At 37.4% G+C, this 17,602-nt stretch overlaps 1 protein-coding gene across 2 annotated transcripts in view; it reads left to right on the top strand.

The window, feature by feature from the left end:
- SEMA3A (semaphorin 3A) overlaps nt 1–17,602 on the top strand; it is a 193,916-nt gene that overhangs the window by 110,278 nt on the left and 66,036 nt on the right. For both annotated transcript variants that reach the window (XM_059712176.1, XM_059712175.1), the window contains one exon: nt 123–242. In XM_059712176.1, coding sequence (XP_059568159.1) covers nt 123–242 — 120 coding nt within the window. The remainder of the gene's footprint in view (nt 1–122; nt 243–17,602) is intronic.

Genomic DNA, 17,602 nt, shown 5'->3' with positions numbered 1-17,602 from the left:
GCATTTCTGTTTTCTTTTTAGCATGGACTTAACACCGAACTTGCATTTTGTTTTTTTGTTTTGTTTTTCTTACCTTAATTGAATTAAAGTATGTGCATGTGTTTTATCTTGTCACAACACAGATGGAGAGTTATATTCCGGAACGGCAGCTGATTTTATGGGCCGAGACTTTGCTATCTTCCGAACTCTTGGGCACCACCACCCAATCAGGACAGAGCAGCATGATTCCAGGTGGCTCAATGGTAGGTGGTGCTTGTAAGAACATAGACACGTAACAGGTGTAACTGGAAAACTTTCTTTGTATAGCTCAAGTTATATGACTTGAGATTTAATATGCAGTTAAACACATGGTAGTGACGTCATGGCTATGGGTGTGAGAAAGCTGGGCAAAGAGAAAAGAGAGATTAAGGATTCAGGGAAATATTTGCTTTGTGCCAAAAGTGAAATTTCTCAGTAGTTAACTATGGAAAGAAATAGATCTGGGCTGGAGCTACGGAAGGGAGGAATGGAAAATGATAAGATGACTTACCAATCCTGTCTTACAGGAACACCACAACTAATCTCAAATCTCATGATGTAGTGTGTTTTTTTCCTCCACACTTCCATGTTCCCTTGAGAACATCATATAAGTTATGTAACACTTTAAAAAATTGTCTTAAAGATGACATTACATTGAAAGTATTTTCAAAATGTCAAAGGACTTTTATATCATTTATTTATTTGATTCTCCTTTAATCTTTCTAAAACCCTATTTCCCATTTTATAGTCCATCTGTTTTCGGTAAGATGCTTGAATATTTCATCACTTGAACTTCTACCACACTTGTTTTTCCTGCTTCTTCCCCTGGGGAACCCCCAAAATTCATTTAATCACTCCGTCCTTCATTGATTTGTTAGAGAAAAAATGACAATATGACCTCTAAACATCACTGAAACATCAGGAGACGATGAGTTGTCTGTTACAATCTTTGTTCTGATAAATACTTTAAAGTGACCATTCAAAACATAAAACATACATACCACAAGTAAGCTCCATCAGCATTTCTTCCCTCCTGCAACACTTCTGACCATCCATTATTTTTTATGTATCAGTGTGCCTCTTACCTTCCATATTTCACTTGTCTGCCTTTGCTCCTAATTGCATTGATGAGCTTATGTAAATTTCCCCAATCTACATGTCTTTTGCTGTCTTTATCTCTTCGGTACCACTGACTCTTCCTCTGACCTGAAAACTTGCTCATCTATTCAACACCCCCTTTCATCGTGGCATGCCATGAAGTCCCTGCATATCTAAGTGCATAGTCTTGTTAGAAACTTGTTTTCTCAACTTTTTCACCGCTTTATCCACTTTCAAGCTGACTTTGATCCCATGGAACGGCTTCTCCAACGGCCACTGATGAGTTTCCATAGCTGTTTATCAGTCTCCATTTAGAAAAGCCTCTCTGGCAGGACGTGTCGCTGTTCTCCAGCCTTTTCCCTTTAGAAGGCACTTGTTTTCGCTTCCCTTTTGTCCTGCTCTCCCAAGTTTCACATAAGTTTGACATCACTTCCCCATTGTGTTCTCTTTAATGTAGATGATGCCTAAGGTCATTTAATTAAGTAGAAACACTGTGGTAATCAAAGGAGATTTGACATATGATCGAATCCCTACCCCTGGGGTAGAAGTGTGGTAGCTGGGTGACCAGCAGAGAAATTGTGTCTCACCAAGAGAGAGAAAAGATACTAAGATCATGATAAGACTGTTGGCGTAAAACTATAAAAGAGCTTAACTCCAAACTCCCGGAGGACAGTTTTGGAACATCCACTGTTGCTATCTCGTCTATTCTCAAACTGAAATATTTATTTAGGAAGGATCACGTTTGTTTTTATTCTGCAAGAAGGAGACTTTGATCTACTAAGAACTCTAAAAAGCATACAGGCTCTCACTGTCCCTGAGAAAGAGCGTCTCATTAGAAGATGGAATAACATGAAGGAGAGTACAGTATCCATTTCGTTTTTATGGCCTTGGAGGAAAAAAGTCATCAAGTTAAAGCCGTCTTTGTGCTGCACACACTCACATGTTGACAGCCGAGTCTGAAGAATTTACACTGTGGGAAAACAGTCATTGTCCGCAGCTCTGTACTTCATCCCTGCAAATGTGCAGTTCATTTGAGAATTCAGTTATCAGTCTCTCAGCACTAAACGTGAGAATGGATTTTACCAAATTAGCACAAAGGTTACATTTGACAGGGTGCAGAAACCAGAGCTGCTGCAAGATGGGGATGCAGACACATTTTAGATAGAAACGAGGGACTGTGTGAATCTCAAGCCTCAGGAAATTAAGTACCATTTCAGAATAAAGTTAGAAACATCATGTTTAGATGTTCATGCATAAAATAACTGAATTTTGAGGCAGGAGCATAGACTGCATAATCATCTGTGTTACCAGAAGTAATCAATTATCTTGCAAGGTACTTTATGAAAGACCTATTAAAATTAATTTGACACAGGACTTCCTTTACTTTCCTCAAATTAATTCAAACCATTTATTTTTGGAAGAACCAGTTGCCCTATTTTAATGACTTTTAATATCATTCCCTATACAAATAAAAAACAAAACAGTTGTCTAGAATTAGAACTTGAAATATCTTGATTGTAATGAAACCTCACTATTTTCATAATTATAAACTGAAATTTATATTTTTATAATAATATCAATAATAGTTTAAATGTATTTTAACAGGAAATATTAGGAATGAGTAATACATTTAGGTGAAGAAACAAAAACTGCTTTTTCTAAACAAATTTTTTTTCATTGACACTAGCTCCTCTTTTAAGGCTGATAGATGTTATAACTACTTTGGATTTCAGGAAATGAACTGGTATATGTTTGCCATGATGTGCCCAGATTCAGAATGTTTTTTTTCTTGTGCTTCATAAATTATCTAAATAGCATATTTTTTTAAAACTTCAGTTTCGGCTTACCAAGGATGTGAGAATTAGGTAACTATGTCATTTATATATTTGTAGTAATGATACAAATAAGTTTATGCTATTGTTATAGTAATGATTTCTTAACATTTTGCATTTAAATACTACTACCTAGTTCTTGTACATATTAGCCATCCATCAGAGCAGATGAAGGGCTAGCCTACATTTATTTTTCTATTTGATGGACACTGTTTTAGATCTTGAATTAATATTGGAATGCTATATGTTATGGAGGAAAGACCGTAGTCTTTAGAGCAAGACGGTTTCATATTACTTTGGACCTTACTTCTAATGGGATTACACTACTACCGACCTCTTATAGTTGTGGAAAAATGACCACATGATAATCTGTAAAAAGTGCTAAGTAAGTATTGGCATGTTGTCAACACTCGCTAAATGTGAGTTTTCTCTGTGTCCTTTGTTCCACTTCCACAGGGTGGAGCATGCTCAGGAAGCTTTGTCAGACTCATTCCGTGAGTGATTGTGTTTGAGCCGGGGTGAAAGGGCAGTCACAGTAGGGTTTAATATGGGAAACCACATGGATCCTTGAGAGATCTGAGGCCCAGAGAACACAAACAGACCTTAATTACAGGGCCCAGAGTGTGAGGCCTTCCCACTCGCTTCAGGAAGACCTGTTTTCTTTTAGTGGATTTCCTAAAAGTATCATGCCTGTGGATAGACCAACCCACTTGCTTTTTTTCTGTAATTGAAATGGTATGCAAGTCATCATTCTCCTTCCTCTCACTGTAACACTCATACCAGCCTCGCTCGCCCAATTATTGGAAAGAGCATGGCTTCCTCTGTGGTCATGTACCGGGATACTCCATATTCTCTAAAGATTCAGATTTCTCCACAAGATATATTTGTATGTAAATAAAACCAAGAAATGTGATTGCAAATAAATTATGGGAGTAGAAATTAATGTTACATGGTACCAGATACCTAATCTCAAATCATTTGTACAACTCTTTTGATGTACTATTTTAATTCTATTATCTTTAAAGACATAAACTATGTCAAAGTATCCAATTTGATTTTTTAATAAGTAAAACGAATTATGTAGTTTTGCATAATATCAGGCTTTTTAATGATGCCATTTTGAATTATTTCTCCGACTTAAGCAAGTTACTAATATATTTTGCTGACCTTGGAGAAAAAAGCCCTGTGGAAGCCTTATTTTATGGTTATATGAGCAGAGGAGTATTACGTAAGTAGAGTGAACATTTAGTCAAAACAGCAACTGCAACCACAAATGTCATCTTGGTTTTCATAGCCTGTGAAAGACAAAACAAGGACTCAGTCTTTTTAACTTTTGAATTACATCTATGAATTACACTCTGTTAGTTAAATATCACTGTATAGAATCACAAAAAAATAAACATATTTTTGCTGAAATTATGCTGAAGCATGGATATGCAATACTTTAAAGTATTCATACCAACTACTCACTCTGCTGTACACCTGAAACCAATACAAAATAATATAGAAATTATACTGTCATTGAAAAACAAAATAAAAACAGATCTCAACAACAAAGTGTTTATGCCTTACCTCACTCCAACATAGTTTATCTTTTTTTTCTTATGAATCTATTACCCAGAAAAATTTTCATCCCAATAAAGAATGCGCACCTCCAACTATAACCTTTTCAAAAATATACCATAAAATTATTCTATTTTCTAAATGATAACACATTTAATAAGTTAACTAAATATGCCTTTTCTATTTCCAGAAAAGCAAATTTACCAAATATACTTTTATTTAATAACCTTTTCGAGGATCTACTTACTGTGTCACACTTTGTCTAAGGCACGTAATCACTCTCAATTGGTTTTGTTTGAAATTATATGGCACTAATGAGGAGAAATGAATAAAACTTTGGAATAAAAGTTAACTCAGTGACAATGTTTGGAAGGTGATTTTATGTTTTTCAGAGCTCTAAGAAAATATTCCTGAATAAAATATTAAGGATACGCTATTTTAACATTTTTTAATGATTGGTTAAAAAATACAACTCTCAAGTATGGCCTATTAGTCACAAATTTTGAACCACTTATTTGAGAATTTATAGTTGAATGGTGAGATTAGAAAAATAACATTTAAGAATATTATTACCCTCAAGGGAATCCCACTTTTAAATTAAATTTAATGAAAAATGTATAAAAATTAGATAATATCTTGGAAAATTCTTTAAATTAAAGCCAGCTCTCTTTCTTCTCTGAGTTCTTAAAATTTTTCTCTCTGGTCTCACCATCAATTTAATGAATTCAGAGCCTGTCTATACCAATTTCCTCTTTCCAGAGTCAGTACATTCAGAGATCAGTGGACCTCAATAGGGATTTACTGCTGACTGGGTAATCTGGGTTCATGTGTGCAGTGACATCAAGCAAGAGATTTACCCAGAGAAGTGGATGCCATGACAATGCATGTAACCATGGTGTGCCTGGCCTCTCTGACATGGCTCTCAAAAGATTTCCCTCTGTGAAAACAGAGGCCTGTTTGCAAATTAATTAGTTTCTGGCGGCAGCTTGATTGTTGACCCAGAGTTTGTAGAGTGGAAAACAATCAGATTAGTGTGCTCAGGGTACAAGACCAGTGTGCAGTTGCGTGTGGCTTGCTCAACTATTGAAGCTGTGAATGGACTGAAACAAATTCCTTTCAGAGAAGCCTAGGCAGAGGTTAAGTGTGATGAGCCTAGAGCTCCCCAACAGCAGGGGCCAGGGAATTAAAGGATTTTAGCCGGTTAAAGCTGAATGGTGGCAAGCAATGGCATTGAACTTTAATGGAACGGATGGTTTTGACCAATCCCCCTTCCCACCACACCCCTCAAAAAATTTACTGTGTTCTAATCACTTCAGTGGAAGGAACACAGAATACATTTAAAATTAGAGTATTATTAATTAAATGTAGGCTTGACAAAAATACCTTTGTAGTGGGAGATTTCAGAAGCTTTTAATTGTGATATCTCAAAACTAATATGATAATACCTAAATGTGAAAAAAAGTTTATGAAATACTGCCTTTTCATGTTGATAAATGTTCATATGTTTGCCCTAAGTTTTTTAGAGCTATAGTTTTCAGGTGACCAATAAAATTGATCCTGGTTCAGAAATGTTGACTTGTGAAAATGTGTTTTACTCAATAGATTATTGTTTATGCTTAATTTTGTAAGACTCCTAACAAATATAAGCTGTGCATCCTTTTCCTTTGTAGGCAGCGATCTCCCTACATGCAGCTCTGGTGGCTATCGCAACACTTTTCTACTCAAAAGCCATTTATGTCTCTCGGTTTTTAAGTGAATTGAATCCAGATTTCACTCTCTGTCAAATCCTTTGACGTCTAATTCCAAGTGACCTCTCTAATATTAAACACTAACATACTCAAATAATAGAGTTGGTTGTCCTCAAATTTACTACCTTTTTCATTTAATCATTCCACCCAGTAGCTTTTAATCTTTCCCACCTTTGAATCCGAAGAACACATAGATGCATATTTGTGTTTCTCACAGTGCCTTTCGCTCTAGATGTGTCAAATAAGAAAAAATTCAATAACTCTGGTTTGTAGGCTCGGGGTCAGTGTGCCTGAGTTTGTACCCCAAGCACTCCACTTACTATCTATGTGGCTTTTACTTCACTTATTTTCACTGCCCATTTATGATTTTAAAAATGGAGTTAATTCTAATATCTTATACTGTTTTTCTGAGGCTGCATGAGACAGTTTATTTAGGATATTAAGAATAGTGTCTGATAATAGGATAAATGCTCTCGATAACTGTGGTTGCTGCTGCTATCATTTACATAGCAGCTCCATACATAGCACATAGCTCATGTATGTACGTATGTACGATGTGAACAATACAGTAAACAATAGAAAATAATACATTAATAATGCTTAGTGCTTGTTTGGCAAATTTATACAGTGAACCAGTTATGTTTGCTTTTCTAATCTGCTCTCACACTATTTTTTTTCTGTTTTACTTAATTGAGTATCGTCATTATTATTTTTCAGAAGCACTCAGTACACCAAAAACATATAAAATATTTAGCTTTAAAGACCATTATGAACTAATGAACAAAAATAGATACAGAGGCAGAGCAGCATCGAACAGACTGTCAAACTACAGCGGGAAGGCTGGGGAGGGTTGCAGGGCGAGAGGGGGGATAAGAGATCAACCGAAGGACTTGTATGCCTGCATATAAGCATAACCAATGGACACAAGACAATGGGGGGTAGGGGTGGCCAAGGGAATGTCAAAGGGGGGGGGAAGGGAGACATATGTAATACTCTTTGTAATACTTTAAGCAATAAAACAAAATTTAAAATAAAATATTTAGTTTTAGTATCAAAATAATAATCAAATTTTTAAAGAAATTGAGTTTAAAAAAATTAGCTAAGCAACTATAGACAGCTCATGTAAGCTCTCTGTGCTCAATGTTCCCTTTTTTGAATGAAATAATAATTCTTCCTTGTTAAGTTGTGATGAGGATTATGAATGAGTAAATTCATACAAAGCATTTTGAATAGTGACTATAATTTCCCAAAACAAACAAACCAAAAGTACAAATAAACAAACAAAACAACAACCACCAATTCAGTTGACGTTACCTGGTCTCAGAATATTACATAAGAGTTTTAAAGAAGGGAACAATGAAAATATCTACATATGTCAAGTCACTACAAATATAGTAGGATGCTCAATTTCACTTAACTGAGCAGCCACATATTTCTAGGAACGCCATGAGTGGCTTAAAGAAACAAAAGAGAAGTGACAGGGACTCTTTCCTTAGACTGAGTCTCCACCTACAGATTTCCTGCCTAGCAATGTCTGTCTCTTTAGAAGACAATAAATCTACTGCTTCTTCGTTTCCATAAAAATAAAAGGGATTTTTTGGTAAGCTCAGTGACATACTTCTTACTAAGTTATTTACACATGACAAAAAAGGCAATAAAATGCTCTAAACTTCATATATCAACTAAATGTAAATTACAAAATGTTATCCAGGAAAGGGGTCTTTAAAATGTTCTCCCGATAATATTAGTAAGGAAGACTTAAGTGTGTCTAAACATTTTCAAATTAGAAATGTTTGTGTTGCTATAGGATTTCAGCACTAGCCAAGAGAAAAATCAAAGCGCCTTCACTTCCCACCCCAGCCTCCCACATGCTGCTCTCAGAAATCTACTCATTTCCTCTGACTCTTTTTGATCATCAGATAAATTCTGCATTTTAAACAGCATACCATTATATATGTAGTACTATTATTATTTTCAAAAATTTTGAATCAGAAATAATAATGCACATATTTTATTCATTAGAAGCATAGTTTTTATCATTTTGTTGATGGTTTGCTAAATAACTATTTTTGGATTTAATGTAGGCTGACAGCATAAAGAACCCATGAAAAAATGTCTTTTCAATGTTTATAAATTTGTCTAAATTCACATGAATCAAAATTTCTTTTGTTCACTTAACTACTAATTTTAAAAGATCCCAGGCTTCAGTATCATAGAGAGCTATCTCATTTGTACACTTACAAAATCTCACCATGAACGTGTGTGGGAAATTGGTGACAGCAGACTCAGTTTCATTTTGGGAACCACAATGCCTTTTCTGCTTAGCACACAGTAGGGTTTATGTTACAGCCAGCATAGAGTTGTGTTTTGGGCATATACATTTGTGTTATGACCTATTTATAATGTACTGACCATTAATCTCACTGACCCTCAAACTTAAGTAATGCCCCAACTAGTATTAAACTGATGACTGCCACTTAATTGCTTAGCACCCATTGAGTCAGTGTTTACCATCAAATGTGTTTCGTAAACATATTTTAGAATGATGGAAAAATTACACCCTTGCTTTGCAGGATGAGAAAGCAATTTTGTAAATCAAATAAAAGATAAATGAGTTTGGAGGATAGGAAACAAAACACATATTACAACAAAATCTTACTCATTTTGTGTGAATTAAAGAGGAATCTAGTCATACTAACAATTCAAGTAATGGAATTTGGGCTTATATGTGTAGGATGAACCAATAAGGTACAGGATCTTTGATCAATAACCTTTATCTGTTTTCTGTAATATTATTAAATATTTTGACTGAAAAATTATTGAAGTATTGGGTTAGAGCTGATTGCCATAAGAAGGCCAATGACTGACCTCTTTGTTGTGTTAATTCTGTTGGTGTCCTTTAATTTAAAAAAAAGCACAATCACATTCTTCAGAGATATCAAGTTAAATGTAGCCAACTCTGATCAACAGGTCAGGGCCCAAATTAGGAAAATTATAACCTAATTGCCTTTGAAAGACCTTGAGATAATTGTGTGTTAATGAGTCTTAAAATGTGAACTAATTTTACACAATTTTCCAAACTGGAACTACTTTTGCTTCCTTCCTTGCTTATTTCTAATTCCTGTGTGAGAGCAACTTGTAGAAGGCAATTGAAAAACTTGGCTGGAGGTAAGACTATGGCAGCAGGAAGTAGCAAAACAATGGCAGTCATTGTAAGCCAGTCCAGCAGTGAGAAGTCATTTGGTAGTGCGAGAGCAGTGGCAGCACCAAAGATAAAGGTAGCCATGTCACGAAGATTTGCAAAATCTTCACTAAATTGTATTGTTTTGGTTAATTTTGTCTTCTTGATTTTGTATAAATGTTCTGCCACTCTATTTGTCAATACTGTCTATAAGCCACTCATTAATTCCCAAACTATTTGTCCTTGGAGAGATCATAGTTTGTTAACAAAAGATATTCTTTGCCATGGTTGTGACTCTGGTTGAGAGTAGACCTATGAACCAGGAGGTCACAGTTGGATTCCAGGTCAAGGCACATGCCCCGGGGTTGTGGGCTTGATTCTCTCTCATCATTGATATGTCTATCCGTCTCTCCCTCTCCCTTCCTCTCTGAAATCAATAAAATATATTTTAAAAAAAAAAGATGTTCATAAAGGATATCCTGATAATAATAGCAAAAATAAAACGTCTAATATACCTGAATGTAACTGAGGAAGCTAAGTCATGGCTATTACAATTGACTATAGGCCTAGTGCATGAATTCATGCACCAGTGGGGTCCTTTGGCCTGGCCTGCAGATAGGGCCAAAATTGGCTCTCCGACATCCACTGAAAAGTCCCAGATTGTAAGAGGGCACAGGCCAGGCCAAGGGATCCCACCCGTGCACGATCAGGGATGGGGAGGGACACAGGAGGGGTCCAGGGCATGTCCGGCCAGTCTCACTCAGTCCTGATCAGCCTGACACCAGCAGCAAGCTAGTCTACCGGTCAGAGCATCTGCCCCCTGGTGACCAGTACACGTCATAGCGATTGGTCGACCGGTCGACTCTCTGCCCCCGGTGGTTAGTGCATGTCATAGTGAGTGGTTGAGCGGCCTTAGCATATCATTAGCATATTATGCTTTGATTGGTTGAATGGACGACCAGACACTTAGCATATTAGGCTTTTATTATATAGGTTTATTTACATATATTCTAAGATGGGGAAACAATAGGTCATCATAAAGAGAATAAAATATTTTTATAAAACAAACCTGTCCACTAGTAGAACGGAATCTACAAAGAAAGATGAAAGAGAGGGAGGAATAAAGGGAGAAAAGAAATGAGTAATGTATGATGGTTAATAATACCTTTCTGATTAGATTTTTGCAGCATTACTCAAACACAATAAACAACTATTACTATAATAAAATTTATAACATCACAAACGGAAATAAAAATACCCAAACTACACCATAGTTTTCTATCTAAAGGTCTAACCCTGAAGTTTATGATGTAAGTTAGATGTGGTACATATTTAAGAGTTTTTTCAGAGTTAGAGTATTGCAAAACGTTATTGTAATATATATCCAGTCCTATTTGGCCATGGTGAGTTTTATAAGTTCTTTATAAACTTTTGATGTTAGCCCCTTATAAAATGTATCATTGGCAAATATGTTCTCCTATTCAGTGTGTTGTCTTTTCCTTTTTTGACAGTTTTCTTTGCTATGCAAAACCTTTTTAGTTCTATGTAATCCCATTTTTTTTCTTTTGTTTCCCTTACATGAGGCAATATACCAGAAAAAAATATTTCTATGAGAAATGTCCAAGATATAATATCTTAAAACTGTGGTTTAGCCCATAAAGCAAGAGAGAAGGCAGTACTATCCATTTTTTTAAATGTAACATATTTTTTTATTCAATTGATTTTCAGCCTTTAACTCAATACCAGAACCACTGACTGAGGCTTTCACTATAAAATGATAGAAAAAGATGACAACTTATGAGGGAGGATATCTTTTGTTCATATATCATCAGTCTTCTCTCAGAGAATATGTGGATAAGAGAGTTCAAAAACATTGGGAATCCTTTTTAGAGGCTGTGAAGGAAAAAGAGGGGAATCAGAAAAAAGTATAGATAATCAACTATAGATTTTTAGAAGATGTTATTTATAATGGCACAGGTTCTTAATTATAAATAAACTTTCAAGAGGAGACGTCATCCCAAAAATAAGGAGACAAAAGAGATTGGTAATTTGAGGCAAACAGTCAGGGAGTGGAGAGAAACCAGAATCAATATTCTGTTATATTCAGGGGTTTTAGTGGTTCAGTAACAGCAGATGTTGTGGGCTGTTTTTCAATAAATAAGTAAATAAGGTCTCTTCAACTGGTCTCTGCGCTTTAATAAATATACAAAAAGTTAATTAACTATGAACAATAATCATGATTCTTGACAAATATTGTTCTAAGAGCAAATTTCATTTTGCTTTTAGATTTTAATTTCTTATTTGATTATTTAAAACAATGGTTGAATAGAAGTTTTAAAATGCATGTTCTGAATAGTTTTCCCAAGTAACATTTATTGTCTTAATTGATTTAACACTATTTAATATAAAATTAAATAGCTTCACTGCCTTTCCTTTCTATCATTAAACCAAAATGAAATAATTTCCCAATTTGAGCTTGGTTTTATTATTTAAATCTCTAAGTTGTGGTATTTTTTATCTGCCTTTATAGTTATAGAAAATCTATAAGCATTTGTTTTTGTTTTGTTTTATTGGCCTCAGTGACATCTTGAGCAAAATATTTAAAAAGATGGGAAATCTACTTTTTTTCTAGTAGTGACCTCTAGGATTCAAAGAAGCCTCGTTTTTTTTAAAAGTTGTTTTCAGAACAGGTTAATAAAAAAGTAACTGTCTTTCACTAGAGCTAGACTAGGACTTATGCTATTTTATTTTTAAAATATATTTGTATTGGTTTCAGAGAGGAAGGGAGAGGGAGAGGAACAGAAATTATTGATCATGCACACCCCAAACTGGGGATTGAGCACACATATGCCCTGACTGGGAATCAAACAGTTATCTCTTGGTTTATAGGTTGACGCTCAACAACTGAGCCATGCTGGCTGGCCTATGCTGTTTTATTTAAAGCAATAAATTGGATGATGAAACAGCAACATAGTATTTAAAATATGTGATAACTTATTTTTACTTCCCTGTAAACATCTTTTTGTCAAAAGCATCAGTAATGAAAACTAGGTAGATTTTTAGTACAAAGAAACATAATTAAATGCAAATAAAACAAAAATATTATACATTTTTATGTTACAACATTAAATTTGATATTGCAACCTTAGATTTAAATTGTAGGAATGTGATACGATAGAGACTTTTCAATATTTAAGAAAATTACAAATTTTATGTAAATATAACTGACAACTCCCTCACTCTTCAGTTCACATAGATATAATCCTAAAAAAAAAAAAATCAAAATAAAAGTTGTATTAAAATAATAGCAATTATTTATTTTCAACACATCGAGATTAGGGAAGTACAAAAATGGTAACTAATGCTAAATTTGAATTATTATTTCTTAAAGGATACTAAGATCTTACAGATTAAACCAGGTTTATAAATAAGAATTATTTTCTGTGAATGCTAGTTACTTTGAAAATTATACTATAAATTATCTTCCTTTCTGCCTTGAATTTCCTTCCCCATATAATTAGGCATTTTCAAGAATCAAAACTATTATTGTCTCTTAAGAACAAAAGCCATAGAAACTGCTAATTATATCACAGTTGAACATGTTTTTCTTCTTTGAAGAGATCCTGAATTTCCGGCATCTTGAGAACATTTTCTGACCAGAAGATGTTAGAAATGTGAAGCTACACTGGTGTTGCAACCAGTGTAATTAGTTTCTATCTATAATAACATTCATGTTATTAAAAAGTTGCCAAGGTCTGTGTCAAATAAAATTAACCTAAATATTCCCTGGTCCCTAAATCATTATTTTATTTTAAGAATCAGGCCACATTCCTACAGACATTCCCTTTTCCCTAGAACTCAAGTGCCTAATCAGAGGCAACTCCAAGGCAAAGCTCCCTGACAATGCTGACTGGGAATTAGGGCTTGGATTATTATTATGCCCTAGTAATGGGCAAATATCAAAAAGGAACTTTTTTCTTTTTCACTTATATAATTGACTTTTTATTTCACAGAATACAAAAATGTTCAGTTTACATATTCAAAAAAATTTATGAAATTGCCTTTTTAAGTAAAACTGTTAATGGTATTCACAAATACTAGTTCTGCCATCTGTAGATTCTAAGCTATTTTTCAGAGAGGAAAAAAAAAAGGAAAAATTAACTACACACACATAAATTTTAAGAAAATTTAATAGAAAAAATTAAATTGGTATTACGTAGTTGCTTGTATTTTTGTTTTGCTGGGGATTTTTGTTTGTTTCTTTTGGATGAATATTTCAATTAATCAATTTAACTTTTGATCATGTATAAAACATGTGAGAAAACTGTATGAAACCTTTACAATGTCCAGAAGATAGGTAAAAATAAAAAGGTTTGCAAGCCATTCGAGTCATATGGAGCTAGAATATTCCCAGTAACAATATTGGACAAAAAAAGAACACTTATAAATATATGTATGAGTACCCAAATATTCCTAATAAATTCTAAGTTATAAGAATGAATCAGAAATAGGAAATCTGTTAATTCATTGTCTTAATATATTAATAATTAAATATATGCTTTTTCTTATTTAATGTTGAAAAATAAGATAAATCAAATGACTTTTTTGATTAGTTAAAATATATTAGCTAGAAGTAGAAGGAAATGTTTTTACCCTGATAAAGAAGAAAGAGATGAAGAATCCTAATTAAAGTTCTTAATGAATAGAAAAGCATTATTAATAAAGGTAAAATGCTAGTATAATTATCTATATAATAAATCTATATAATCAAAGCTCAGCGACCGTTATGGCGGAAGGACTGGAACCACCGGTCACTATGATGAGCTGGCCGTAGGGGCTGCCACCAGCCCCGCTGTCAAGCCCGAGAGCCCCCGGGCCAGTTGCATGGCCACCGCCAAGGCGCAGGTGAAGAAGACGCGAAGGTGGCCAGCGTGAGCCTGCAGCTTGAGATGAAGGCTCTGTGGGACGAATTCAGTCAGCTGGGCACCGACATGATCGTCACCACAGCCGGTAGGACAGGGCACCCCTCTCCCCGCTGAGACCCTCCCCACATGGCGCCAGTCTCAGGCAGCGGGCTTTGGCCTGATCCGCCCCAGTGAGACTGAGGAGAGGGGTGGGGGACTCAGCCTGGCCACCTCAGGCCCCTCTCCGTGCGGGCCAGCTCCTTCGCTGAGTCCTGGCTCTAGGAGAGCCGCCTGGTGCTCCGGGCCGGAGGGTACTGCTTGGGAGGCCAGAAGGGTGGCGGAGAGAAACCCTGTGGACCTGCCGCCCGACCAGCAGGCCAGGACCTGGCACTGCCAGAACCGGACCAGCTCAGAGCGCACCGAGCTTGGGGGGAAGGCAGCCGCCTGTGAGGGGCCTTGCCACCAGCCCGCTCCCGGTGGATCCCACCTCAAAGGAAACTCGGTCTTTGGTTCCTTAGTTCAGTCCATCCTGGCTAAAGAGGAGCAGCTGGGCACATTTTAGGGGAGAATTAAGACTCTGAAACAGTGTGTTCTGTTCCATGGAGAGTGCTACCCAGTTGTCTTAGGCCTAAATTCCGGGTGATGTGGGGCCTGGCTCTGCCACTGGGGCCGGCGTCTTCCAATTGGCCTGTATTGTTGTGAGGGCCCAAAGGGAAGAAGGGGAACAAGCTTTTCGATGCAACGGATTTGACCAGCAGACAAAGGCGAGGGCCGGGCTGCGTCTAACATACACACAGAGACCCCAGCTCTGAGTCCTTCTGGCCAAAAGGTGTTCAGGGCCTCTTTGCAGAGCCTTCTGGTAGTTTGTTTCCTTGCTGAGGCCATCCTCCCTGGGAAGCCGGGGGCCCATGCTCAGCTCCAGCTCAGTGGGTCTTCTCCAGGCCCCTCCCCCCAGCCAGCCCCACCCCTGGTTGGCCCCCCAACCCTGAGCGGGGGCAGGCCAGATGCCACCCATTCACGAATTTGTGCACTGGGCCTCTAGTTTTTTAATAATAGACCTTATTTTTTAGAGCAATTTTAGTTACATTCACAGCAAAACTGAGTGGAAGGTACAGAGATTTTCCTTATAACCCTACTCCCACGGTGCTGTGTCCATCCTCCTGTTGTAGTTGAACCTTGCTTGCTCTTGGCACCTCAATGGGAGAGATGTACTCCCAGGCTGATTGGCTGTGAGGACTGGCTGCAACCAGCACGGAGGATCAGCTGTGCAGGGTCTGAGCCCGGAGCAGGATTTACTTCAGTGGGGCTCTGGTGCCAGCTGAGTCCACCCCTTGAGTGTGTCCTTTGTGAAGGAGGTTGTGTTGTGCTTCAACGTGGTCTGAAGCTACCCATTGGGTATGCTGGCCCTGAGGCGTCTCAGGATGTACTGGCAAGAACCTCTGCCACCTGTGTCTGAGGCTGGCTGGTGTTGGGCCTGAGGCCTCTTAGTAAGAGGTATGTGGCATGCTGAGGTCAGATGTTGCTTGTTTGAAAGATTTTAGGAAAAGTCCAAAGCATGAGCCAAGGTGGGTCAGTTGTATGGCAAAAGCCCTGGAAAATGCTTGGGTTGGGCCCACAAGTTGGGTGGGGCAGGGTCTCAGGGAATCTCCTGGGTGGGTCCAAAAGTGTAAGCCAGATTAACGGAGACTCAGATATGGTGCCCACCTGCTGACTCGGTGAGGATAGGGCTCAACAAGGGAACAGTGGCCTCTGCGAGCACTCTGTCTGGGAGAAAGCTGCCCCTCTAGCTCTTGCCCCAGTGACAACTCATTCCTCCCTATGTGTCCCTGGCTCCCCACTGCTGGAACACAGAGCAAGTAAGTCTGAGTAAATTCATGCAAGGGCCCTGCTAGAGGAATGCCTTGGATTCTAGAGCCCTCCATCTCACTCAGCCACAATCCCGGCTGGTTTCACAGCCAGAAACTATGGGAACTTCTCTTCCTGGAGCTAGAACCCTGAGATGGGAGGCCCTGGTGTGGGGCTGGGACCCTCAGAAGTGATGGGGTACCTTTGCATCTGAGATTTGCCCCCTGATTTGTACTGGACGCATTTGGGGGTGGGACCAGCCTGTTTTGCATCTCCACCCCTTCAACCAGTCTTGATGCAGGTTCTTCTTTCTATCCTTAGTTGAAAGACTTCTCTTCTGCTGGAGTTCAGGCAGCTCTGAATGATGGTTCTTCAGTATATTAGTTGTAATTTTGATGTTGTGGACAATTCCACTACCACATTTACCTATGCCGTTATCTTGACCAGAACCCCCAAATATCTTCTTTGATGAGATGTCTCTCAAAATCTTTGTCCCACTTTTTAATCAAGTTGTTTGTTTGTTTCATTATTGAGGGATTTTGTATTTTTTTATTGTCTAAAATTTTATATATGTCTCCTTTTTCCCTGATTGACCCCCCCCTCCCCCAGCCATTCCCACCCTGGGCAAGCCCCCACCGCCCCAGTGTCTGTGTCCATTGGTTTTGTTAATATGCATAACCAATATGCAAGTCCTTTGGTTAGGTCAGTGGTCGGCAAACCACGGCTCGCGAGCCACATGCGGCTCTTTGGCCCCTTGAGTGTGGCTCTTCCACAAAATACCATGTGCGGGCACACATGTACAGTGCAATTGAAACTTCGTGGCCCATACGCAGAAGTCGGTATTTTGTGGAAGAGCTGGTATTTTGTGGAAGAGCCACACTCAAGGGGCCAAAGAGCCGCATGTAGCTCGCGAGCTGCGGTTTGCCGAGCCGCAGTTTGCCGACCACTGGTTAGGTCATTATTGAGTTTTAAGAGTTCTTTGTATATTTTGGATAACAGTTCTTTATCAAATCTCTTGCTAATATTTTCTCTTAGTGTCTTGTGTTTTCATTCTCTTTGTATAATCATCTTCTTTCAAAAGATTTAATTACTTCTATGAAATGCATCTTAAACTTATATATTTATCTTTATTTTCACCATTACCAACTAGTGAGGTATGATTATGTATTGGAGAGTTGAAAGTAGGCACTGGTATGATTTTTTTTTTCTTTTTAAAATAGATTGAAATCACACCTGTACTATATTTCTTTGGTGTGGTGAATTTTTTAGCTCATTGCTTAAGCACTGAAGTTTTTAGAAAATAAATCATACACACTTAATTAAGGTTATTTCATCTAAAGCAGAGTAAGAACACTGTCTAAAATATTGATGAACTTTCTGGCAAAGGGAAGGAAAACGTGCTCTAATTTAAAA

This window comes from Myotis daubentonii, chromosome 10 (genome assembly GCF_963259705.1).
Source record: "Myotis daubentonii chromosome 10, mMyoDau2.1, whole genome shotgun sequence".
Classification (NCBI taxonomy): Eukaryota; Metazoa; Chordata; class Mammalia; order Chiroptera; family Vespertilionidae; genus Myotis; species Myotis daubentonii.
Note: the sequence above shows the minus strand (reverse complement) of the source record. Positions and strands in the feature narration are given on the sequence as shown.